The sequence below is a fragment of the Podarcis erhardii genome (assembly GCF_964252035.2).
Source record: "Podarcis erhardii genome assembly, chromosome: 14".
Lineage (NCBI taxonomy): Eukaryota > Metazoa > Chordata > Lepidosauria > Squamata > Lacertidae > Podarcis > Podarcis erhardii.
The window spans coordinates 5,622,577-5,649,077 of record NC_138503.1 but is presented as its reverse complement, the minus strand read 5'-3'; the positions used below and the strand labels follow the sequence as shown (position 1 = coordinate 5,649,077).

General features: G+C 47.1%; 1 protein-coding gene across 2 annotated transcripts in view; it reads left to right on the top strand.

Annotated features, from left to right (window-relative positions):
- DAPK2 (death associated protein kinase 2) overlaps window positions 1-19,749 on the top strand; it is a 41,856-nt gene extending 22,107 nt beyond the window's left edge. The window contains exons 3-11 of one of the 2 annotated variants that reach the window (XM_081839091.1): window positions 738-876; window positions 2,865-2,994; window positions 4,131-4,179; window positions 4,846-4,872; window positions 7,950-8,102; window positions 11,400-11,445; window positions 16,199-16,288; window positions 17,576-17,659; window positions 19,384-19,749. In XM_081839091.1, the coding sequence (XP_081695217.1) occupies window positions 738-876; window positions 2,865-2,994; window positions 4,131-4,179; window positions 4,846-4,872; window positions 7,950-8,102; window positions 11,400-11,445; window positions 16,199-16,288; window positions 17,576-17,659; window positions 19,384-19,470 (805 nt within the window). In that variant the 3' untranslated portion in view covers window positions 19,471-19,749. Of the gene's footprint in view, window positions 1-737; window positions 877-2,864; window positions 2,995-4,130; window positions 4,180-4,845; window positions 4,873-7,949; window positions 8,103-11,399; window positions 11,446-13,075; window positions 14,682-16,198; window positions 16,289-17,575; window positions 17,660-19,383 lie in introns of those variants that run through there. The other variant, XM_081839090.1, reaches the window with a different exon arrangement.
- The last annotated feature ends 6,752 nt before the right edge of the window (window positions 19,750-26,501 follow it).

Below are 26,501 nucleotides of genomic sequence, written 5' to 3'. Positions count from 1 at the left end.
CATAAGTGATATGCATATGTAGTATAAATAAATGCATAAGTGATATGCATATGTAGTATAAATAAATGCATAAGTGATATGCATATGTAGTACCGTATATCAATATATATTTAACTATGGGACAAAGCAACAAAGAAGAAGAAGAAGAGAAGAGTGTTGTAAATCTTCCCCTTAGCCTTATCCACAAAGGACAGCTGTTGACTCCCTAGGGGTGCATCCAGACTGCCAGCAATTTGAGAGAGGGATTCAAGAGCCTACCAGAATGTTAGGATTGTACATTTAAAGCAGATTAAAATGCTGCATTGCCCGAGGGCAACAAATCTTATTTTTTTAAAATGGACTTTTTGCAGTTTGGAAAGTGATGGGCAAATGCATTTAAAAATATGGGGTGAATGAATGATTAACCAGATTATGTATAAACACTCAGCAAGTAAATCAGGAAGAATGCAGGATTAGTGCTCATTATCATATAATCACTGCTTAAACAAATTGGAACAAATGCTCAGTAAAGACCAGAGACTTTACAAAATAAAAATAAAGATTGGACACAATCTAACCACCTCATAAGCTTTGTGCAAAGATTTGAGGATGAATGCCCTGTTCAACAAACAGCAGTAGTAATTTGTTAGAAACATCCATTAGACTAATCCAGGGAACCGGAAGCAGAATAGTACAATGAATCTGCATGCTTTTGCTGTTAATGCAGCTATCACAATACTTTCTTGTCGGCTTTGTAGTGTGTCTGGAGGAGAACTTTTTGATTTCCTGGCCCAGAAGGAGTCGCTGAGTGAAGAGGAAGCCACACAGTTCATTAAGCAGATCCTAGATGGTGTCAGCTACTTGCACGACAAGAAAATAGCCCATTTTGATTTAAAGGTAAGCAGGGAAGTCAGGCAGAATGGGCTTGGCAGCCACTGATGCCAGCTCTAGGGGACCCTGGGGGATCGGGCACTCACAAAAATTTTGTTGTGGATGCTTGGCACCCACACCACAGGGCCTTAGACAGGACTTCCAGGATTCCCAGGCAGCTCTACAACACATGTGACGTAATGTGATGTCATGATGTCACAGCGCACCGTGACATCATGACGTCACATTACGTCGCATGTGCCTCTGGGTACCCATAATCTGGGGCCCAAGTTGGCGACCCTGTTGGCAGCTGACTGTAGACCAGCTTTCAGCTGCCTGGTGCCCTCCATATTTTGGGGGCTATAATTCCCAGTCAGCCCTCAGCCTTTTTTAGCTGTGCTGGCTGAGTCTGGTGGGAGTTGCAGTTCAAAACATTTGGAGGGCACCCGGTTGGGAAAGGCAAGGCTGGGGTGTGGTTTAAACATGCTTGTTTTTTGTGGCTCCTGTGCCATGTGGATGTGTAAGCCTTTGCAACCTTCTGGGGAAAGGGCAATTAAGAAATTCTATAAACAAATAAACCAGAGCTCAGCTGATTTGTATACACTGGAACTGTGCTCACTGTCACAGCAAGCACAGCCTGTAATCTAATCTCAAAATCTGAGTTCCTCCCACCCTTTGCTGTGCTGTGAATGGTGGAAGATTCCTCTTTGGGGACTGACCTGCCTCTTGTGTAGCAACCCTCCACCCTGTAAACTGAACTAGGAAAAGAACAAAGGTAGCTAATGTGATTTGCTTCTGTCTCACCTCTGGCATTTCCCTCACCCGTACCTTGCAGTGCCTTTGCATTTCAGGAAGAGAAAAGTCAGGTTAAATGGCAGGGAGGGAGGGAATCAGGGGGCTTGATTTATCCAACCACTTTTATCCATCTTAAATGGGATTTGTGTTTAGGACTGAGGATCAAATCTCTCCCCACCCTTTTCTATTTTTAAAGGAGAAAGGAACCACCAGTACCTCCATTAGGCAATGTAGGACTGGGAATTTTTCATGAATGAAAGTGGTGGCAGTTGTTTCAGACTGGAAAAGCTAGTGGGGTACTTGATCAAAAAGAGTGGTGGGGAATGGTTTTGCATGTACTAGAAAATGAAACAAACAAACCCCCAAGTCTTAAGCATTCAAGAGAGAGGCCTGTAACATGAGTAACATAACTACCACTTGGGAAAAGATCATTAAGAACCTTAAGCTGCCTTTTGGCAGCTGGTTGGGCTGTTTGCTAATCTACCCCAACTGGCAAGGGGCTTTCTATGCTTGTCTCAGGCAGAAGAGAGTCTTCTCCATCTCTGGGCAACCGAGCCTTTATTAACTTCCTGCTTGGCAGGGGGTTGGACTCGATGGCCCTTGTCGTCTCTTCCAACTCTGTGATTCTATGATTCTAACTGGAGATGCTGCCAGAGATGGAGCCTGGGACCTTCTGTATACAAAAAAGGTGTCCTGTCTCTAAGTTCCGTTTATGAAACTATGCAGCTGCCAGATTTTGTATTGCCATTGTCTTGTGCAGTTGAGGGGGAAAGCGTAAACTGAAATTACGAGAGCTGTCAAAATATAAGTCTCTTAATATATGATCCTGGAGCTGTCATCTGAGTCCTTTGCTAGAGCTGCAGACTCACCATGACTCAGCATGACACAGCGACATTTGCTTTGGTGCATTGAATTGCATTTTGCATCTGTTTTAGGGCAATCAGAGGAGCCCTTTTCTATAGGCCCACCTGAATCTAGGTTAGGCAAGGGCTGTAGCTTAGTGGTTTAGCATCTGTTCTGTAAGCAGGTGGTCACAGGTTGAATCCCTGGCATTTCCAGGGTGGGGGTGGGTGGAGTATGTGTCTGAAAGCAATCTGCACATCAGTGTAGAAAATGCTGAGGCAGATTCTTATATTCCTGTTAAAAAATAGGGCTGGATCAATCCACAAACCTGACTTTATTATTTCTTTGTATGTGTGTCTTCCCTGTTATCCAATAAGCCTGAGAATATTATGCTGCTACAAAAGAATATCCCCATCCCGCACATAAAACTGATTGATTTTGGTCTGGCTCATGAAATAGAAGATGGCGTTGAGTTTAAAAATATTTTTGGGACACCAGAATTTGTGGGTAAGTCTCAGCCATTTCACTGTTAGTTGTTGATTGTTTAACCAGTCAGTCAAAGTTTATACTACAGTCTCTGGCATTCCTTATGGCTGCCACTTGTTTAGATTAGAGCAACTGAAAAGTACGTGTGTTCAGTGGCGTAGCGTGGGGGGTGCAGGGGGGGCTGGCCGCACCGGGCGCAACATCTTGGGGGGGGCGCGCTCGCCGCCTCCGGAGTCGCCAAAGAGCCTCGGGCACAGGCTGTAGCAGAGCCCCATGTCTCGCGGAACCAACGAGCTGTGTGTGCGTCCGGGCTGAAGGCGTCCGGCAGGCAGCGGCTCTCAGCGCTCGCCGTGGTCCCCGCGCATCAGGGTCACGGAGGGCGCGCCAGGCAGCCTCTCCTCACAGCCCTGCCGCTGCTGCTGCAGCTGCTGGGCCATGTTGCATTTTCCTCGCCTCTCTGCCCTCCTCCTCCTCCGGGCAAGCAGCGTCGTTTGGGCGGCAGGTATGGGGTTAGGGGCGCAAATTACTTGCCTTGCCCCGATTTAGAGGGCGCAAATTACTTGCCTTGCCCCAGGTTAGGGGGTGCAAATTACTTGCCTTGCCCCGGGTGCTGACAACCCATGCTATGCCACTGCGTGTGCTTCATGGAAACTAGTCTGTGGGGGTCCCTGCGCTGGAGGGGTTGAGATGCTGTGGCCCTCCAGATGCTGGCAGACTACAGTTCCCATTCTCCCTGCTTATTGGCTCTGCTGGCTGAGGCTATCCCAAGTCCAACAACACCTGGAAGGCCACACATTTTCCGTTCCTAGGTTAAGCTTTGCCCCCTTCACATAGACCCACCTGCAAGTCTGAAAATGTTCTCAAATGTTATGAAAAGCCAGCAAGCCCTCCCATGACCTCCTTCCAAAGGAGACCAGCCTTTGGTGTGAGTTATGCCCCGGGAATTTCTTGGTGTTTGTGGAGGTGGGGCATGAGCAGTGGCGCTGAGAGTGCGGGTTGGGAAGGAGGAGGGGAATTGTGTTCTGGGGGCTCCAGAGGGTGTGTGTGTGTGTGTGTGTGTGTGTGTGTGTGTGTGTCTGCCTTCTAGGTTTGTGGTTCTGTGCTTGCCTTTAAAATCCTTGGTGCACCCTCTTGCTGATTCTTGCTGTTCCTTTCAGCACCAGAAATAGTGAACTACGAGCCTCTTGGCCTGGCTGCAGATATGTGGTAAGGATTTCCCTCTTTCCATTCCCTTCCAGTATAGCTTCACGTCTTGTCTGATGGTTCGAGATCAGTCAATAAAGGCAAGATACCATCCGCAAACATTATTATACTGTGTTGCATATGACTGCTTTGAACTCCAGTTATTATCGGGTCATTTCTAATTAGTTCAGCCAGTGGTTCCAAATAAAAAAGGGTGAAAGTGGACAACCTGGTTTTGTCCTCTTATAGACTGGAAATTGATTAGAATCTCTACCACTAATTCAAATATGTGCTAAATTGCTATTATAGCACTGATCAATAATGCCTATAAACTTTGGGTGCCAAATTCTTGAAATTTTAATAATTATTTATGAAAATCCCAATTAACTTTATCAAAAGCTTTGGTTGCGTCAAGTGAAAGAGCCACTGCTAGGGTTTTATAAGTTGGTAAAGATTCAAGACCTTCTTAACTAGTTTGGCCAAGTTCTATGGAAAAACACCAGCAATGGCAACACTCTCTTATATTATTATTAAAAACAACCAAACATGGTATAAAATGTGTTTATGTGTCAAAGTTAGGTCCCAATGTGGCTTTCTTTTTCCCACTTTCCATCTGCATATGCCAGTAGGTTACACAATAGTGGGTGTTAATTTAAATATTTCCATCTTTTTTCTTTTGCTTTGTTTCAGGAGTATAGGAGTTATCACTTACATTCTGTAAGTACGTCACTGGATTATATCTCTGTTTTTGTATTGCTCTTATGACCTGCTTTTCCTCCAGGGAGCTCAATTTGACATACACCCCATCATTTTATTCGCACAAATTGGCCCCCAGCAAATTAAAGTAGAAGTCACTCCCAGTTACTGGATTTGTTGCAGAGAACGCTAGGTAGAACTCAGTCGATTTTAACCTTGATAAAAAGCAGTTCCTCCCTGGAATCACCCCTTCTCCTCCACCCCAAGTTCATATCCAAGATCAGGCCATTGGCAGGGATTCCATGGGGCAAGGGGAAGCCACCCCCACCCCACCCCACCCCCGTTGTTAGCCCAGCATCTCTCTAGTCCCCAGTTCAGAATCTGCTTGAGCCACAGCTGCCTGCTTGCCACCTCTGGCAAATTCCAGTTCCACAATGCAGTTGCCAAGGCTGCTTGCTAGGTGGCACTGCAGTGTCTTCCTATGCTGAGCTCTGTGCCCCCCCCACCCCAAAATCAGCACTAGGTTCTTGAGTGCTTTGAACACTTTGATGCAAGCTGTTGTTACCCTTGTCCTTGGGCTGGAAGTAGAATTTGTGCAAAGTCACTGTGGGGGAGTCTGCAGAAAGCAAAGAAAGAAGGTCTGTGTTGTTGGAATGCTCCTCAGTCTCAATGAAGTTGTGTGTCCCCGGTGTCTAGTCTTTTCCTGCGAGTTCTTTTCCTATCATTTCCCAAATCCACCCCTCCCACAAAAAAAACCTTGCTCAAATGGAACTAGTGTTGGTTAGTGGTAAGAAAGTCCTCAACTCAAATCTTGCCTCTGCCACAAAGCCCTGAGACCTTAGGTGAACCACGTGTCTGTTTCTCTGCCTCCCTCCCCAACAGCTGCAATATGCAGATACCGAGACTGGCCTACCCTACAAAGCAAATTACATAATCAGAAAAAGTGATGCACAAAAGCAACTGCAGTAAGACAGCACATAAAGTAAAGAAGAAGAATTATGATAGCATCATCCACACCAGTTTATTATGGACAACTGACCAGAAATAAGACCAACAATATACCATAAAGTCTTCCAAAATCTCAAATGCAGGACAGTTTTTTAAGTGTAACAACAGCTCAGTTCTATGCAAAATAGTGGATAACTTCAGGTATGCCCCTGGAAATAATGTATTGCAATACAGAAAGTAAAATAGACTCCCATTAATTACACCGACCAGCACAAAAATCCTTCCAAATTATTGAGAATGTATTCAAAGCTCTGTATTGATGCAGAGTGAGAATATGACTCAGTGGGGAAGGGTTAAGCATCCCCCTCCTCAGTGTTTGATGTATCACAGTATTTTAATATTCTTTTGGAAGCCGCCCAGAGTGGCTGGGGAAACCCAGCCAGATGGGCGGGGTATAAATAATAAATTATTATTATTATTATTATTAGTAGTAGTAGTAGTAGTAGTAGGTCTCCCTGGTTCCAGATGAAGCCTCTGTCCACTCTTCCACATTGGCCTCCTTTCCTGTAACAGGAACATTCCTACCTTATGGTGAGGAGATGCTGCCACAAACATATTAGGATGTAGGAAGCAGCCTTATACTGAGCCAACCCATTGGTTTCTCTCAGTGTTGTCTACACTGACTGGCAGCAGCTCTCCAGGGTTTCAGGCAGGGGATGTTCCCATACCTACCTGGAGATGTTGTGGGGCCTGAACCTGAGACCTTCTGCATGCAAAACAGATGCTCCACCTCTGAGCTAAGGTCCGTCCCTATAAATAGCATTTAAGCTGCACAGCCTAAATATGGAAGGTGACTGTTATAGACCTGGAAGTGGGAGACTGTTTCAGCCCTTGGGACAGGAGCAGCATTTCCCTGTCTCTTGATTTCACAACTCAGCATGCCTCTTCAAAGACAGACAAGAAAGTGCTATGACACATTTTATTTAAAAAAGAAGGTAAGCAAAGGACATTGCTTACAGTGAAGGGCGTTTGAGAAAGAAGCCAGGCTCCTCTCCCAGGCTAAATAAAGACTGCTGAGCACCCTCTGCATTATTGGCAGGCAGGCCTTCTTTCCTTGCAAACAAGGCCAGCTGCTGAACCTTCAGAAAAATAACTTCCTCCCTGCACCACAGGCTTCCCGGATTTGATTTCACTGCATCTTTCCTACCCCTTGTCTTGAGCGAATTTTGGGTAGGAGGAGCCCAAGACATTTTTGTCCCGAAATAGGAAGTCCAAATGGCACTAACTTACATAGGGCACAATCCCCTGGTGATTTATTTCCGTGCAAACCCCATTATTTATTTTATATATTTATTTTTACATTTATATCCCGCCTTTCCACCAAGGAGCTCAAGGCTGCATACATGCTTCTCCTTCTTTCCACTTTTATCCTCACAACAACCTTGCAAGGTAGGTTAGGCCCAAAGTCACGCACTGAGCTTCATGGCTGAGTAGGGATTCAAACCCTCTAGCTAGTGCACCACACTGGCTCTCAGTAATAAATGGGAGCCCCACAAGTGAATGTTTTGCTCTTGAGGAGCTCCCATTTATTTCACAGGAGAAATTCCCTGGGTGTTGTGCCCTATAAGATCAGATCATTCTGTCTCCTATTTCATAGCTCTTCATAAGACCCTAGATTTAATCCACAATGGAGTCTGCCTCTAAGAGCTTCATGGGCTCAGCCTGCCCTCTCCCTTCCTTCAGAAGCTGTCAATACAGTGGTACCTCGAGTTAAGAACTTAATTCGTTCTGGAGGTCCGTTCTTAACATGAAACTGTTCTTAACCTGAAGCACCACTTTAGCTAATGGGGCCTCCTGCTGCCGCTGCACCGCTAGAGCCCAATTTCTGTTCTTATCCTGAAGCAAAGTTCTTAACCTGAAGCACTATTTCTGGGTTAGCGGGGTCTGTAACCTGAAGCGTATGTAACCTGAAGCGTATGTAACCCGAGGTACCACTGTACCATTCAGCCCCCCCCCCCATGGTCCGTTTTAAAGCAGGCAGAAAAACTGCAGGCATAGCATTCTCTGCTATGGGGTCAAGAATGAGACCAATTTCCCCTGTTTTTCCTCTGCAGGCTAATGACCCTTCTCTCTCCCTATGGTCCCTCTAGGCTTAGCGGGGCTTCGCCATTCCTTGGAGATACCAAACAGGAGACGCTGGCTAACATCACAGCTGTGAACTATGAATTTGACGAAGAGTTCTTCAGCCACACCAGTGACCTCGCCAAAGATTTCATTCGGAAGCTCCTGGTAAAAGATACCCGGTGAGCCCCAAATGACCCGCCAGGAGGAGGATGAGAGGAAGGCTAATAATAATAATAATAATAATAATAATAATAATAAATTTTATTTATATCCCGCCCTCCCCAGCCAAAGCTGGGCTCAGGGCGGCTAAAAACAATCAAAATAATCCAATGATTCTAAAAACATTTCATTATAAAAATTAATTAAAATCAAATTGATGGCAACCATTAAGCAAAATTCTGTGCAGGTTGCCAGAGGAGGGGGGTCAGGCTGCGCCCTGACCAAAGGCCTGGTGGAACAGCTCTGTCTTGCAGGCCCTGCGGAAAGATGTCAAGTCCCGCAGGGCCCTAGTCTCTTGTGACAGAGCGTTCCACCAGATTGGAGCCGCGGCCGAGAAGGCCCTGGCTCTAGTTGAGGCCAGCCTAACCTCTCTGTGGCCTGGGATCTTCAAGATGTTTTCTCAGAGCTGACGTATACCTTGGGTTAGCGTGGGTGGTGACCCCCTCGTGCCGCCTTCCGTTCATTTCCCCTCTTCCACAGTGAATTCTCCTCCAACTACTGCCATCTCACACTCTCTGCTCCCTTAGCCCACAGATCCCCTATGTAATCAATGTCGCTCTCATATTTGCATCTTCTTTTTCTTCTCTTTTAATATATGTTTATTAATTTTTGAGAATATAACTGCAAAAAAAACCCCCAAAGCATAACTCTAACCCTCAAAGCAAAGGGTATCTATGGATTTAGGGAGGAGAAAATGTGGGGCAGCAGTAGTTGGAGGGGAGTGCTGCGAAAGCTGTAAGCCGCATGGACGGGGAGGCGGGAGGGATTAAACTGAGGTACAGATAGGCCCTCCAGCTTCCTGGTCCTGCCCACCATGGTTGGGTTGATTGGTTTATGCCTCACAGCATAAACTTATCCAGGCAGCTTACGGTAAATAGCAGGAATAAAAGTAAATATGAAGTTAACCATGAAACCACAAATGTCCTAAGTACAGTGGTGCCCCGCAAGACGAACGCCTCTCAAGACGGAAAACCCGCTAGACGAAAGGGTTTTCCGTTTTGGAGGCGCTTCGTAAAACGAATTTCCCCATGGGCTTGCTTCGCAAGACGAAATGTCTTGCGAGTTCCTGCGGGTTTTCCCCCCTCCCCCCCTTTTCCTAAGCCGCTAAGCCACTTATCAGCTGATCCTCTGATAAGCTGCTTAACAGCTGATCCGCTAAAAGCCACTAAACCGCTAATAGCGCTAATCCACTAAGCTGTCAATGGGCTTGCTTCGCAAGACGAAAAAACCGCTATACGAAGAGCCTCACGGAACGGATTAATTTCGTCTTGCGAGGCACCACTGTACAAAAAAATGTGACCCAAAGCAGACTGAACCCAAAAATTAAAAACCACAACTACTACATAGTTGTTTAGAAGGGCTGGGTGAGCAGAAAGCTCTTCTGGAGCCAAGATGACCACAAGGATGGCGCCAGGAAAGCCTCCCTGGGAAGATTGTTCCATAAGCTGAGAGGAATGGTCACTACCAAAAAGGCTGTCTCCCTGCTGGTTGCATGGGCCACAGGGAACACTCAGGACACGGCCTGCGGAAGAGAGCTAAGCTTTGGCAGGGTGCATATTGAAGAAGGCAGTCTTTCAGGTAACCTAATCCTAAAATGTTTTTAAATGTAATTTGAAGGTAAATTGTGTCTGGAAATGAACCTGGGAGCCAATGTCGCTTGGGCTGGGTGTTCATCAGTATGCAGATGACACCCAGCACTACCTCTCCTTTAAATCAGAACCAGTGAAGGTGGTGAAGGTCCTGTGTGAGTGCCTGGAGGCGGTTGGAGGATGGATGGCGGCTAACAGATTGAGGTTGAATCCTGACAAGACAGAAGTACTGTTTTGGGGGACAGGGGCGGGTGGGTGTGGGGGATTCCCGGGTCCTGAATGGGGTAACTGTGCCCCTGAAGGACCAGGTATGCAGTCTGGGAGTCATTTTGGACTCACAGCTGTCCATGGAGGTGCAGGTTAATTCTGTGTCCAGGGTGGCTGTCTACCAGCTCCACCTGGTACACAGGCTAAGACCCTACCTGCCCGCGGACTGTCTCGCCAGAGTGGTGCATGCTCTAGTTATCTCCCGCTTGGACTACTGCAACGCGCTCTACATGGGTTACCTTTGAAGGTGACCCAGAAACTACAACTAATCCAGAATGCGGCAGCTAGACTGGTGACTGGGAGTGGCTGCCGGGACCACATAACACCAGTCTTGACAGATCTGCATTGGCTCCCAGTACGTTTCCGAGCAAAATTCAAAGTGTTGGTGCTGACCTTTAAAGCCCTAGACCGCCTCGGTCCTGTATACCTGAAGGAGCATCTCCACCCCCATCGTCCAGCCCGGACACTAAGATCCAGCACCGAGGGCTTTCTGGCGGTTCCCTCATTGTGAGAAGTGAGGTTACAGGGAACCAGGCAGAGGGCCTTCTCGGTAGTGGCGAGAAATTCCACCCTGTGGAACGCCCTACCTTCAGATGTGAAGGAAATAAGCAGCTATCCTTTCTTTAAAAGACATCTGAAGGCAGCCCTGTTCAGGGAAATTTTTAATATTTAATGCTGTACTGTTTTTAACACTTGATTGGGAGCCGCCCAGAGTGGCTGGGGAAACTCAGCCAGATGGGTGGGGTATAAATAATAAATTATTATTATTATTATTATTATTATTATTATTATTATTATTATTATTATTATTATATTACAGAGCACAGTGAAATATTGTCCCAGTTAATAATCTTGTGCCTCTGTTCCAGGCCAGCTGTAGTTTGTGGACCATTGTAAAGGGGCAGGGGATGGGGACCTCTTTGGGCCCAGCAGGCTAAATCCTTATCTGTCAGCACCTCTGTGGGCCGAATTGTGGCAGGTGGGTAGGACAACCCACCTGTCAATCACCTGACATCATTATGGCATCAGATGATTGACAAGTGGGTTGTCACGCCCAATTGTCAAAGTCTCAAGTGCCCCAGCAGACAGCTGGTTGTTGGGTGCCTGAGAACCACAGCCCAAGGGCACTTCCTCCAGAGAGTGCTCCCCATCTTCTTTTCAGGTGGCCTCCCATCCTGGCAGTTCACGGGCACAGATCTGCTCTCTTTCCATGTCTCCTTCATCTTCAGCTCATCCTCCGACCTCTCTTGTGGTAGCTTTAGACTAAGGATGCTTTTAAAGAGGGAGATAGACAGGGCTGTCTCTGCAGCCAGTATGCAACACGCTTCAAGAACAGTTGTGACCAGCAGCTCTTCCCTGCAAGGGGGGCTTGCATACTTAACAAAATTTCTCCCTTTGTAGGAAACGCCTCACCATCCAAGAAGCTCTCACTCACCCCTGGATCACGGTAAGCCTGGAAGTGGAGCATGTGGTGAAGCGGGTGTTTTTTAATTCGGACAGAGCTTTGTATGGAGTTCTGCATTTTGGCATTGAAATGTCACCTGTCATAATTCTCATTTGCTTTTGCATATCTGACTTTAAACATTACGGCAGCATGACAATGACCTTCTAGTTTGATTTCTCACAGTTTTAACCTCACTGGGGGAGAGAGATTAATTTTTGCCAAACATTGTCAGAATCTTTGCAAAATAAAATAATAATACATGTTGCCTTTTTTAATGCTTTCTTGTCTTAAGCAAGAGATAAGAAATATGCGATGCTGAGATGCGTGTTGACAAGCATACAATTTTCCGTCATGGAATGTGTTGTGTGATGGTGATACATCTGCCTACTGTTTGCATGGACAGACATAAACCACATTCCAACTGTGTTTGGCTGGGCTCTATCTGGTATGAATTTGCTCCATCCAGTCCACCTTGAAATCTATAGGAGGTTGCAAAAGACACTCCATTGCATTTGTAGAACTTTTCAAGGGTGGCTATAGCCTAGAAGTACCCAGTGGACCACACGCCTCTCTGTGTCTTTCTTTGTGTTGTGTTTGTGGTGTTCTGCTGTGTAGAAGATACAGTGGATGTCCTACATTTGCCCAGTGTCAATACTCACATCTGAATGTTGAAGACCCCAGACAAATTTTGTGAAGAATTGAGAACACAGTGATATGCGATATTAATATGGGGCATCCATTAAGTTCATCTGGAATAGCCAATTATTTACAGGTGAAACTCAAAACATTCATTCAGTGCTGGACATCCATTGTAACATGGAATATATGCAGCTGGTCTTTGCATGCTGGAATCTGGAGTGCTGGACTCTTAAGATTTTTTTTCACATCACAATGAATCAGGGGCTACCAACCTTTTTGGATCAGTGGGCACATTTTGAGAGAGTGCTGGGGCGCCAGTCGCAAATAGCTGCTGTGGGGGGCATAGCACAAAATTAGAGAGTCGGCCAGCCCCACCAACCTTACACTTACTGTGGGAAGTCAGCCATGTACTTCTGGCTCTGATTGTTGAGCTCTCACAATATTGATTATATATATAAATACACACAAAAACACTGACACTCTTGCTTTCAAATGGCAACAGGGAGCATTCCTCAGTAACAGGAAAAATAGCCACACAACACTCACACTCATTTCACAGAAATGACTTAGAAAGGACCTGTTCGTTTTGTCCCATAACTTGCTTTCCAGGAGGGCTACAGACTTCGGTGACCCCAGTACACGCACACACACACACACACACACAGAATGCTCAATAGTGTATTTTCTGAAATATTTTCTATTTTTCACAAAAATTGACCACTTTTGAACGTGTAAATGCACAGATGCCAGCATGCAGTCAGTCATAGTGCTCACAGAGATGTTTTTGCTCCACCAACCTTTTTTTGTGTGAAAATAAAATAATGTCTGTGACATGCATGAAGGAATCCTGTTTTCACCCAGCACCATGGATATGTGTTGTGTGTTTGCCTTCCTTTTGCCTGCTGTGTTGTGGTTGATGCTGTGGTGTCTATAGAAGCAGTTTGCATGATTCTGCGGATCAGTAATAACCATGCCCTACTACTTCTGTCTGAAGACTCACCAGCCCAAGGAAGAAGCGAAGGTCCCAGAAAGCAAAAGGGCTGAGAACCAGCAACTGAAGACCAAGCGCCTGAAGGAGTATACCATCAAGTGCCATTCCAGCATGCCACCCAACAACACCTACATCAACTTTGAACGCTTTGCCTATGTGGTGGAAGACATCTCCAGGATGGAGCAGAACTTCAGTGCTCTGGCTGTGTCCCATGATGCTTTGCAGGAGGACATTGACGCCCTCGTTTCCATCTACAACGAGAAAGAAGCTTGGTACAAAGAAGAACATGAAAACGTGAGACATGAACTTTCCCAGCTGAAGTACGAGTATCGCAAGATTGAATCTCTGAAGAAGCACCTGCAGGAGGACATCAGACTTGTGGGCAGCAGCCTCACTGGGGTTGCCAGCAAGTACATGGACCGGCAGTCACATTACGAGTCCTTGAGTAAGGAATTGTCCGAAGAACTCAAGTGGATTCAGGAATTTACAGGCAGCTCTCAGCTGGAAGATGGAAGTGACGCCTACATCACTGGAAATTTTGGCTCCGTCTTTAACAAAGATATAAATGACTCTCTTAGGGAGCTGCTAAATAGATCCTGCTGTGAAGAATTCCTAGCTGCCTTGAACCCAGGTGTTGCTAAATCAAGTCAGTAACTCTGTCTAAAATGGAGTTTCAGATTTATCTATTCATGCCACCTCAAGATTCCTGCATACTAATGGTGACGCCCCACTTGTTCACTTTATTTCTGAAAAACATAATTGATAGTCACTGTCGCAGTTGACTTTTGGAACTCTGAAACTATATGTGCCACGACACAGGGCATATGAACTCTTGCCATTGTTTTACCCTTTTTAACAGGGAGGCTGTGAATTTTGCCAGTTAGAAATGAATTGAAATTCCTTTGAATAACACCCTGTTCTCTTTTTGGAGCATACTTTGCATTTAGAAGTGAAAGCTTTTGCTGTCATCGTACTTTGGAAGATGGAAGCAGCTTACTGTTACCATGAGATACCTCCTAAATACCTGACTGTAGATAGTTAAGCATCCTTAACAGCCTCTATTGCTGTCCTGTGAAAGAGTCAGCAGTAAGAATGCATTGATCTGAAACTCAGTATGACTGGTGCTTTTAATAGTGATGGATTCAGATGAAGAAGCTCTTTCTTGCCCACAGCACCCTCTGCAATCCTGACCACAGTCTACTTCAAACAGTAGCAGGCATTTCAGTTGAAAACCAGAATTGTGAATGTGTTACGGAGTGAATGGAGAGCTCTAACATCAACTCTACGCTCAGCATATTGACTGGGGTGATGCGTAAGGCATTGTCAAGAGACTTGACAGTCTACCCCACCTCAAGCAAAGAACATGGTCCAGTGAAGGAACCAGAGGACTGAAGACTCCTATTGTGGAACCTGAGACTTTGTTTTTGTTGCTGTTTTGACTCAGATTATTAGAAGGGGAAAGTGTGTGTGGGGGGGTGAGTTATAATTGAATTATGCACATTTTTGTTCCTGCCTTTGAAAGAGAAGAGCATTGCCTGGGCAGCAATGATCTTCTCAAATGTGTAACTAATTCCACACTTATAGAAAAAATAAATATTTATTTAATACAGTGTGGTTACTTGCAGCACCATCTGTCCGTATGCTACACAAAAGAACATAATAAGAGCTTGCTGCATGAGGCCAGTGGCCTGTCTGGTCCTTCTCAGAGCAGCTGCCCAGATGCCCGCAAGCAGGATTTGAACACAAGTGTCATTCTCTCCTCTTGTGGTTTCCAACAACTGGTATTCAGAAGCATTACTGCCTCTGATTGTGGAGGCAGATCATAGCCTTTGTGGCTAGTTTTAAAGGTAAAGGTACCCCTGACCATTAGGTCCAGTTGTGGCCGACTCTGGGGTTGTGGCGCTCATCTCGCTTTATTGGCCGATGGAGCCGGCGTACAGTTTCTGGGTCATGTGGCCAGCATGACTAAACCGCTTCTGGCAAACCAGAGCAGCGCACGGAAACACCATTTACCTTCCCGCTGGAGCGGTACCTATTTATCTACTTGCACTTTGACGTGCTTTTGAACTGCTAGGTTGGCAGGAGCAGGGACTGAGCAACGGGAGCTCACCCCGTCACGGGGATTCGAACCACCGACCTTCGGTTAGACAAGTCCTAGGCTCTGTGGTTTAACCCACAGTGCCACACACATCCCTAGTTTTATCCTCCATTAATTGGCCGCATCCTCTTTTAAAGCCATCCAAATTCAGGGGCCACCACTGCCTCTTGTGGGAGGGAGTTCCATAATTGTTTAACTATGTGCTGTGTGAAGAAATACTTATTATTATTATTCAGCTGCAGTTGAAAGCCCACAAATTCTAGTATTATTGGCGGGGCCGGGGTGGGGTGGGAGGCACGGAATTCTCTAACTACTTTCGCCATCCCATGCATAATGTTCTGCCCTTCTGTCATGTTGCCCCTTACTCACCTTTTCTTGATGGTCCCAAACCCTGCACCCTAGGATTGGTTGAGTGAATAGTGTTTGCCCATTGGCTATTGATTTGTTTCTAGTGATGGTCTCAGCAAGGTGAGGCTGTCACTTGATGGAGGGGGTGTGCTAAGTACTCGTTTGGGTTCAAACCAGGGAAGTCCAGCGAGTCCAGCCTTTTCTAAGGTTTGAAGAAAGTAGCTTCCAAACTGACGTGGGTCGGCTTTGAATATGCTTGGAAGCTCTCACTCGTGTGAGATAAGGTAGGTACCCTGAGGCCTGTCTGAATTCTGCATAACTGGATGTCCCATTGGAACCAGCTAAGTCCTAAGATGTAAATTATTTGCTACCATTTTATTGCTGTTACACTTGGTTGTGCCAGTCTCATCACTGTCAAACTTCAGGCAGAGAGGATGATAACGTCAAAGACTTGATGTCCAGATGGAGAGCCTGTGGCCTGCCTGATGCTGTTGAGTTACAGCTCCCTGATACATAGCCGTGCTGCCTGGGATGGATGGGAATTGAAGTCCAGCAACATCTGGATGGCACCGCAATTGCCCCCCCCCCGCCCTGTACTTAAAGTGCACAACCCACATAATGTATATTTAATGGCCCAGGCTTTGTGAAGCACTGACCTTGTTCTCTCTTGTCTTTCCCAGCCGAAGGACAAATGCCAGGCCTTGGTGAGACGGGAGTCGGTCATTAACTTGGAAAACTTCAAAAAGCAATATGCCCGGAGGCGGTGGAAGGTACTGTACTTGGAGTGTGGTTGCTGATGCATGTGTGGTGCTCTCTACAAAGAAGCAAGACTTCTGTTTTGTTTTCTTTTCTTTTAAAGCAGGGATGGGCAGCCTTTGATCTTCCAAATGATATTGGAGCTGGTGGTTGTTTACTCCAGCAACTTCTGGAGAGCCACAAGTTCCCCACCGCCATTTTAAAGAAACAACATTATTTTTTTAAAGTGACATAAATTGTACCTTTCAGAGCTATCTGCAGAGCTGGCTTCTCTCTCTCTAGAAGCTAGCTAGTAAGTGCAGGCCGGTCTTGTTAACATCAACATTATTGATTATTATTTTAAATTTATATGATTACCCATTGATAAAGTTCTCCAAGCAGCTTGCAGTAAAACAATTTGCAGCTCAACATAAAACCACACTTTAATGTCTTATTAGGATAGGTGTCTAGGCCACCCTTCCTGATCTTGTTGGACTACAGCTCTCACCAGGCCTGTTCTTCACAAGCTGAAGTTTTCAAACCGTCTCCAAGGGTAGTCCCTAAGTAATCAAGATGGGAGGCTACATCAAACCAGGAATGGCCATAGCTGGCAATTCAGCCAGAACAGGAAATAAGCACTCCTTGATATCAAAGCTGAGCCTATAATGACCGAAATGGACCCAGGAACACCTCAACACTGTGTACCTGCTCCTTTGGGGGAATTATGACTCAGCCCCGAACAGGATAGATAACGTGTGTGCATGCTTTGATCCTGCCCACTATTGGCCTCTGGCCTCTGGTCGCCTTTCCCACAGAGGTAAGCAGCTCTCAGGAGCAGGGGATGGGTGGCTTCCCAACCCTCTCTTATTGTTGAGGAACACAGCTGCCTGTCCCAGTTCAGACTGTCTTCAAGGGTTAGCCCCAGGGTTTAGTCCCCGATAATCATTTCAGCTATACTGAGCACTTTGTCTGAGCACTGAGATCTGCCTCCTTCTGACCCAGGTGAGCTCACAGTGAACTGGGTCAACCAGAGACAATAGGGTCCATCTGAATCTTTTCTGTATTGCTGCATTTTAACGTATAACATTTTCCTGGTTTTGTTAGCTCACTAAATCCCCCCTGCAGCTTTTTAAGGTCTCCCTGGTGCTGCTTCCAAACCTCATCTGTGTATTGGAGGCTGATGGCAGGGCAGTTCTTGAAGGTGCCCCTTGGTTGTGCCCATGAAATGCACAGGGGGTTGTGGGGACATCCCATCAGTGGCTCTGCAGGGTCATCTTCTGCCTTTCAAGAGTATAACCACAATATCCTTGTTGTTCCTCCAGCTTACTTACAGTATTGTTGCACTGTGCAACCATTTATCTCGCACCTTGGTGAGAAAGGTTCGTCTAATGCAAGATGAAAGCTTGGTAAGTACATGGGGGCAAAGGAAGTGGAAAGTCGACGTGTCCAGTTGTTTGCGACAGAGGAGGGGCAGCCAATGCGATGCCTTCCAAATGTTGCTGGAGAACCCTGTTCTATCAGGCAAAGGGTCACCTAGCTCAGCATTTTGCTTCCTTCAGCAGCTGGCTGGCCAACCAACCCCTGAGACGCCTATGCAATGCAATAGCCCTTCTCCCGTTGCTGCTTCTTAGCATTTGTCATTCAGGGGCCTAATGTCCCTGTGCCTGGAGGCTGCATAGAGCCATCACTCCCCCTAATAATGACATCAGGAGGTGAGCGCCACCTGAAATAGAGACAAAACAGGGCTGCTGAGGAACAAGAGGTTGATATTGGCATGCTCTCTCGTGAATGCTGAGGAATACAGAAATGCTACCTTGGCATTGCTGCTGAACATCCTGGTTGGCTATGCAAGGCAAAGTTAAAGAGCTTTGAGCAGAGCTCTAGATTCTCCAGGTGGTGGGTACAGGAGCATAGCATGGGGGGTGCCAGAGGGGCTGTGGCCCTGTGCATGGATTTTTGAGGGGGCACAAAACAGGCGCCCCCACGCAGGTGATGTGAGGAGAGGCAGTCCTTGAGGTATGGCACTCCTGAGCCATTTAAGAGCTACCTCTCACCCACTCCTCCATCTCCCCACTTGGGAACGTCTTTGTTGCTTGGGTTGTTCAGTGCAGGGGCAGACAGAAGACAGATGGGGATCTGCTGGAAGATGACGGAGTGATTTGCAGTAGAGCAGCAAAAGTTCTCCACTCTCAGTAGCTTAACCATAGTGACGAGAAGGCTTTTCCCCTTCTAGATTAGGCTGCTGGAAATCAAGACAACCGGGGATGAAAAAGGAGCCAATTTAGGGTGTGGGTGTGTGTGTGTGTGTGTGAGAGAGAGAGAGAGAGAGAGAGAGAGAGAGAGAGATTCCTGAGCTGAGCATGTGTGCAAAGGCACCGGGATCTGCAATTCAATGCTCATCATCTTGGGTGACTATTTTGTACCTTCTCTGTTTGGTGGACCTTGGGTTTTGTAATGAAAAACAAAGTGGATCATGCAAGCCGGAAGTCTGCCCACCCAGCAGTCCATGTTGCCCAGGGTGGGTGGGTAGGTACACCCACGCACATGCCCCCATGCCAGGGGCCGAGGACAAACGGACCCCACCGCACCTTTCCAGCCCCTGCTGTACATGGAGCGACACCAGCCCTGGCAGCCATGCCTCTTGCACCTTCCTTATGCCACCCTCCTCAGATCCTAGCCTTGCAAGGCTGCAGAGTGGGATGTGGCAGCCATGCGCCCCTCAGTCCTAGCCTTGCACAGTGCTGGGATCGAAGGGCGCAAGGTTGCCACATCCCCATGTCCGTCCCCCCTGTAGCCTTGCAAGGCTGGGATCCGGGGATGGTGGTGCAAGAAGAACACAAAAAATGTGTGCTGCGCCACCTGCCCCAGGGGGAGAGCGAGCACCCCCATGCCACCACCCCCAGAGTGGCCCAGTGCTCCTCTCTATGAGTGTTGGTTCCTCCTTTGGCGGGCAGGGTTATTGTTACTGTTTATTACTATGGTAGGTCTTTTTATATTGTGAACTGCCCTGTGTTCCTCAGATGGTGGTATGGAAAAATTAAAAATTATTATTATTATTATTATTATTTGTGTGTGTATAAAAAGATGCTGAGCCCTGCCTGAAATGTCACCTAGTTTCTTCTTTGTCCAGCGCAATTGTGAAAGTGACAACGAGGAAGATCTTCCCAACCGGCCGGCACCTCACCATCTCTTGAGGAGGAGGAGCAGTATATCTTAACTCCACCAAACAGAAACGGGTGTCGGACTGAGATTTCCAAGTGCCTGACAGCGCAGCTCTTGCACAACTGAACACTTTGTCTCGGGGGCTCTCTTTCTACCCCCAACGTATACGCAAGCACAGACCAGAAAGGCTCGTGCTGCCCCTCGGGGACTCTGGATCCTCCAAAGGCAGGAAGAAGCCACAATGAAGTCCCAGATACGTTTGGTGCACTATAAATTGTCACATACAAGCCAAGATAGGAGTGGACTGTGGGATATGAGGTGTCATTTCTTGGGGGGGGGGGGTTGACTCCATTATTTTAACTGCAAATAAGAAGTAAGAGCAGTGTCTGCAGAGCTGGTGATCCAGGGGAAAGAGCTGGGCAGGAAACTGAGGTGTTGGAGCAGGAGGACGATAAGGTAGGAATGGTGTCCATTCCAGGTGCCCCCCAGGCAGGCAGCCAGCTGATCTTGGGCACTGTGTAGGTGAGAGCAATCTCCCCCTTCTTCTTTGAAGCCCTTGAGGGCAACCCACCCCCCAGATCTTTCTTGCAAAGAGACAAAAGATTGTTTCTATCATGGGCAGCGGACAGGGTGTTCCTTTTTGACAAGCTACATTTCCCACCAGTCTCTGTTCTCCTGCAGAGTTGGGTGCATTTGGCAAACATTTGATCCTAATCAGTTAAATGTAGTGATTGGGCACCAGCCCTCATCTCCTGGCGAAGGCCAGAGGAGGAAGCCTCCTTTCCTTGGCACCGGCTGCATCGTCCTTCTGCAAACACATCCTGGCTCCCCTGCCTTGCCCCTCTCAAGGATCAAAGCGACTTAGTCAATGGCACAGCATGACTAAACCGCTTCTAGCAAACCAGAACGCTGTTTACCTTCCCGCCGGAGCGGTACCTATTTATCTACTTGCACTTTGACGTGCTTTTGAACTGCTAGGTTGGCAGGAGCAGGGACCAAGCAAGAGGAGCTCACCCAGTTGCGGGGATTCGAACCACCAACCTTCTGATTGGCAAGTCCTAGGCTCTGTGGTTTAGACCACAGCACCACCCACGTCCCTTGTAAAGCATCTAGGTAGGTTTGTCTAAAAGGAATGTTTTTAGCAGGGGGCACATTTCAGATTTACAGAGTCACAAAATGGCTGCCCTGCGGCAGGTGGAGATGGCAGGCCAAACATGGTTGCCGTGGGCAGCAGGCATAACTCAAAAGTTTGAGAGTGCAGTCAATACTGCTGCTCCCCCTCCCCTGCTCTAGCCAACCTCATGCTTACTATGGGATATCAGATTTGTTCTGCTGGCAGAGATACAGCTGTTAAAGGCACAATAACCCTGTTTTCCCCTGTGATGGCCCTAAACCAAAGCCTAGGTTGCCATCCTGGACACAGTTACTGGGGACTAAGCCACATTTAAACACAAAGAGATTTGCTTCTGAAGTAGACATATATACCATTGTTTGGTCAAGTGAATTCCTGACACACCTAAACATCAGCTCCTGCACAACCAGAGACATGCCTAAGTCTCTTTGCAACGTTTTCACATTTTGCATTTGCCATTTGGATAGCGGATTCTTTAACATTGTCATGCACCTATTATGCCGGGATTACCTGATCTGAGAGGAACCCACCTCAGGGGAAATGCATCCTGGTTTCTAGGAAAAAAGGAAGGGCAAACTATAGAGATTTCAAGACTTCTAGAAAATGAGTCATCTGTTGTCCTTTGAGTCAATATGGTCAAACTTGTGCTGTAATTCCTGATGTTCTTCCCCCTCCCCTGTGCGATTTATTCCATTCCAATATATTTCATCCCATCCAACACATGTTTCTGCTTCCTGAGTCCTGCTGGGATAGGCCTATGGAGGCTCTGTTCTCAAAATTTATGTTCCTAATTCTTGGTTTCTCCTCCTCCTTCTTCTTCCCTGCCTTCATCACCTGCCTGGAATGAAGACAAGCCTGCTGGGACAGCTTTACATGTCTTTTCATATATTATTAAAGGGAAAAGGGGGAACAGTACTTTGCTCCCAGTGAGTTATAAGCCATACTGCTGTTTCCACCAACATATTCAACATTATTTTGGAAATGTACTCTTCAGTTAAGGACCTTGTGGTCCTGTGGTCCTTTGGCCCTGTATCTCCATGTTTGGCCCAGGTCTCCATGTTTTTTACTTAAGGGTTGTGTGTGGGTATATATTTTCAAACCTCATTATGGTCAGCATTTTGCTTATGCACTTGTATTTTGGGTTTTGATATTCACTATGATGTATGCTGTGTTTTTGTTTTTTGTTTTTTGTGTGTGTTGCAAAAATTTCCAATGTGAGTTTGTTGGAATTGCCCTCTCCAAAGACAAAACACCAGTGAGTTAAATGTTTGAGGCAACTTCTTACATTCATTTTGATGTAGCAAATTACCCAAGAGGCAAGACCTGTGATCTATCACATCTGCTGTGGGGGGGGGGGGAGTAAAGTACTCCAGGACATGTTAAACCTCAGCTTTCACCAGAAGAAACACTAATGCAATCTGATTCAGACAAGGACGCTCTTTTCCTTGCCTGCTCTTCCGTTTTGAAGCTGCCATTCCTTTTGTCCTCAAGGCACAGTTTCCCCCCAATCCGATATCATCACATTGCAACATTTGTACCTATTGAGCAGCCCCTCATTACCTGCTTTTCTCATGCTGTGTTCTGTTATCAGCTGTATACCAAATGTACCACCCCTCTTATCCTGAGGAACATTTTCCAGAATAAAACAGTTACATATTTGCTTTGTTAGGAGATAATGAGTTAAAAATTCTAAACTTGATACAGTACAGTAGAACCTCTACTTACGACCGCCTCTACTTGGGCCTGATCCAAGTTGCGACCACAGCAAACCTGGAAGTAAATACTGGATTTGCTGTGATTTGTGCATGCGCAGAAGCGGCTTCTGCCGTTTACACACACACACAGAAGTGCGCTGCCGCTGAATGCGCCTGCGCACAATGGTGCTTCTACCAGTGACCCGAATCGACTTACAGACGGACCTCTGGAATGGATTGTGTCCATAAGTAGAGGTTCCACTGTACTGTATTTGGGCATTAGATCTGTAGTACATATTGAAGAATATACAGAAGGTTAAAAAAAAAGAACTGATTTGCAGAAGATTCAGGAATTCTGGGGCTCATCCACTCCATGGAAGCAAGTTGCAGTTGTTCACTCCTAACATAGAACAACTGCACCTACTTCCATCTGCAAAGGACACTTAAAGGATAGATAATGCAGGAAATAAAGCTCAGGTTTGCGATGTTCAGCTGGTCATAATGCAGAAAGGGGAAATTGTGTGCACGGTATTACATTAGGCTTGGCACCGTAATCTTGATCCCCTGCATCAGTGATTTTAACATGCGTAGCATCACTTGAGATTAATTGTACAGGAGATCATTCAGCATTCAGCAGCTACATAAACCAAATCAATGCAATCTGCATTGCAAAGGAGTTTAGCTCATTGCAGTAATGGGAAATGTTTGAACCATTTCCAATGTAAAGTTCACAAACTGCCTTCGATCTCTGGGTTTGAGGCAGTGGAAAGCTTTGACTTACTACAAAATGTGCATTTTGCAGTTAAAAATTGCAACCTTTGTTTAAAACCTGCTCAATGGTGCCTTATTAAAGGTCAGAATATTCATCCATCTAGCCCAGCATTGTCTCCTCGTGATTGGCGGCAACTCTCCACAGGGATCATGGGCAGAGGAGGGTCTTTTCCATCACCTTGCCCCTGGATCTTTTTTTAAACCAGGGATGCTTAATATGAATTAGACTCGGAAGCTTCTGCTGGTGCTCTACCACTGAGCTATGGTCCTGAATTGGCTAGGGACTTACATAGCATGTTCAGCGTAACCACCTTCTCATTCCATGGGTAGAAAAAGCAAGTTACCTGCAGACCCGGGTAGCTGCTTTGCATGATCTGAGAGGCACATCCCACAATTCTTTGCAATGCCAGCATGTGAACCAAGCCGACTGTGGCACTTGCGTATCTGACACTGCAACACTCAGCAGCACCTTTGCTAGATGTACAGTTGCAATGCCCCCGCCTTAAAAAACAGTAATTCAAAACAGTCTCTTGATGTTATTGTGCACTCAGGCTGGCCCTACACGCATGTTCCATCAGGCAAAAGAAACTTCTTCCCTTTCTTTAAGAATCTGTCTCCTGTGCCAAGTCACAGTTGTTGCTTTTTGAGGGTACAGCAAAGATCTGGGGCCTGCATGTTTCCAATAGCAGCTACCTCTGCTAACTATCTGATACCTCCTTTGCATGGATGGAGTGGGCACAGGATGTGTTGGTGATGAAATGGACCTCTGCAGCCAAAAGCTCCTGTCTCAGTCTAGCGTTGGTGCAGTGGAAAAGCCACCTATTGGTTTTAATGCTTGCTTTGAAGGTAGGACTTGGTGAAGTGCAAGGAGCTAAAGTCCTGGCAAGGTTCAGGTTGCACTGGATAGAATGGGTGGTGATTTGGAAAGCCACTGGAGGCTACCCATCCCAAGCGACTCAGCCACTGGCAAAAGAGCAGTGGAGATTCACAACCAATGCAAGTGAGGGTTGAGGGGAAGGGATGATGGAGCTGGGTCAGGGAAAGTGGGTCTCGATGCACTTGTTCCCAAGGCTGGCCCTACCAACAGGGCCAGCCCAAGTGAAGCAGTAGATGGGGGGTGACAGCAGCTGTAGCAGCCCCCACTGACCTTTCACCCTCTGCTCCCCCAGTATGGGTAAAACTAGGGTCTCAACTAGGGCCAGGGCTTTTTCAGTACTGGCCCCAACTTGGTGGAACACTCTGTCACAAGAGACTAGGGCCCTGCAGGACTTGACATCTTTCCGCAGGGCCTGCAAGACAGAACTGTTCCGCCTGGCCTTTGGTTTGGACTCAGTCTGACCCTTATGTTTCCCTCCCCTTATGGTTTTGATTTATGGGCTACTATTAAAATAAGGCTGCATTTTAAATTGTATTTTAATAAACTGGTTTTTTTGTTATTTTTGTTTGTCCGTCCCCCCCAGATGTTTTGTTGTAATTTTATTGGTGTTAGCCACCCTGAGCCTGGCTCTGGCTGCGGAGGGCAGGGTATAAATAAATAAAAAAATTATTATTATTATTAAAATCACGCTGTGGATGTAAATTCAGCAAACCCATCAAAAGAGAAAAGTAGGATAGGAATGGACAAAGCCGGCATCAATCCATGAGGATGGCACACCACACCTTTGTGGCAAATATTCATCTCTGGCCCTGCTTCAGTTCTCTGGGAAGAGGATTCAGGTGGCAGTGGGGTGGATGGCCTCTGATCTACCCACTGAGCTGTCACCAGATGGTTCTTTAAAGCCGGCTCCGTGCATGGCCAGGACTGTGCAGCTGGGCTTGCAGGTGTGGCCAGACAGCTTCATTTGGTGCTCTGCCTCAGTTGGGTGGCACAGCATCCAGCCCCAGCTCTGTCGCTTCATCCAAACCTGTAGAAACCTTGATCTTCCAAAGGATTCTGCATGTAAAACCCACTTAGCATAATTGTAAGGTAGTGGTGGCCGCTGGCCAAGTTGACTTTGAAAGGGGATTCAAGCCATTCTTGGGAGAAGAGGAGAGGCCTGTCAGTGACTACTAATCTTCATGGCTAATATGCTAGTTTATTGTTCAGAAGCAGTGACTATCTGTTGGGGGGGGTGGGAAAAAAATAAGAGGGAAGGCAATTATCTTCACGTCCTACTTATGGGCTTATAGGAAGCTTTGACAGGCAGGTGTTAGAAAGAGGATCTTAAACTAGCTGGGTCTTTGGGGATCTGATCCAGATGGTCCCTCCACGTGTCCTTATATTCTCAAGGAGGAAGTAATTCTTTGTGCCAAACATCGGAATTGGGCGTTTGCTTTCACGGAAGAGTGAAAATTCGCGACACTGAAAGATGTCACGAATTCTTGGCCACACCCTTTTCCTGACACTGACAACCTCGGAGAGAACCTTAGGCAGGGCGTGTCTGAGCCCTGGCTGCCCGCCAGTGTCCTGGCATCCTTGGATTCGGGGGTTTCTCTTTTCTCTTTCCTCCTCCTCCTCCTCCTGGACAGCTCCCCTCTGGCTGCCACGCGCGCCTTGGTACCAAGGCAAAGCTGCCCTTGCTCTGGCTGATGGCGCCTTTGTCGGCAAGGGAGCAGCAGCTCTTCATCAGCTCTCAGCAACTGGACAGCAACTCTGCCGCTGGCGCCTCCCCAGCTGCTCGTGTCAGCGCTTTGGAAGCGCTTCTTCCTGTCTCCGGGCGCCTGGCAAGGATGGCCGGGGGAGGGAGAGCGAGGGGCGCAGACGCAAACTGGATGCAAACCAGCAGCTTCATAACACTGTGATAGCGAGTGGGACCGGGAATGGGCGCGGCGAGGGCGCAGAGGGGAATGTCTGCCAGGCGACCACCAGCTTTTCTGCTCAAATTGGAATTGGCAGTTCTTGTCTCCCAACCCTTGAAGTCTCTCCCCCTCCCCTTTCTGCCTGTGTTTCCCCCCTTCTCTCTCCTCCTCCCTGTTGAACCTCTCATTGCCACCACCCCCGCGCCGCCGCCACCTTTCCTTCTCAAGGATACATTCATAAATAATCCTCCCCCTGGAATATCTCTTCTGCCTGGTCTAAGCAAGCTGATCCCAAGTCAGGCTGATGGTCCGTCGAGTCCAGGAACCAGCACTGGGTCTCCAGGGATTCGCCCAGGAGTCTCCCCCAGCCCTGGGATGATGGGTATCAAACATGGGACCTCTTTCTTGCATAATTGCATAGGACCAGGGCAGCAGGGGGGGGGCATGGGCGGGGATTTCTTTTAGGCGGGGGCAGCCAAAGTTGGGGGGGGGCAGAACCTCAGATAATTGAGTACTTTCAATGCTTTGTGGATCTAGGGGGCAGCTGCCCATGGGTTCTTTCATGCCAACCTCCCATCGTCCAACCATGGGCTTAGCCCAAGGGGGCAGCTGTCCCCCCTAAATCAGTACAAATCTGAGGTTCTGCCCCCTCAGCAAAAATCCTGCAGGTACCTTTTCTCCAGCAGGTACCTTTTAACTGCAACAGGGCTG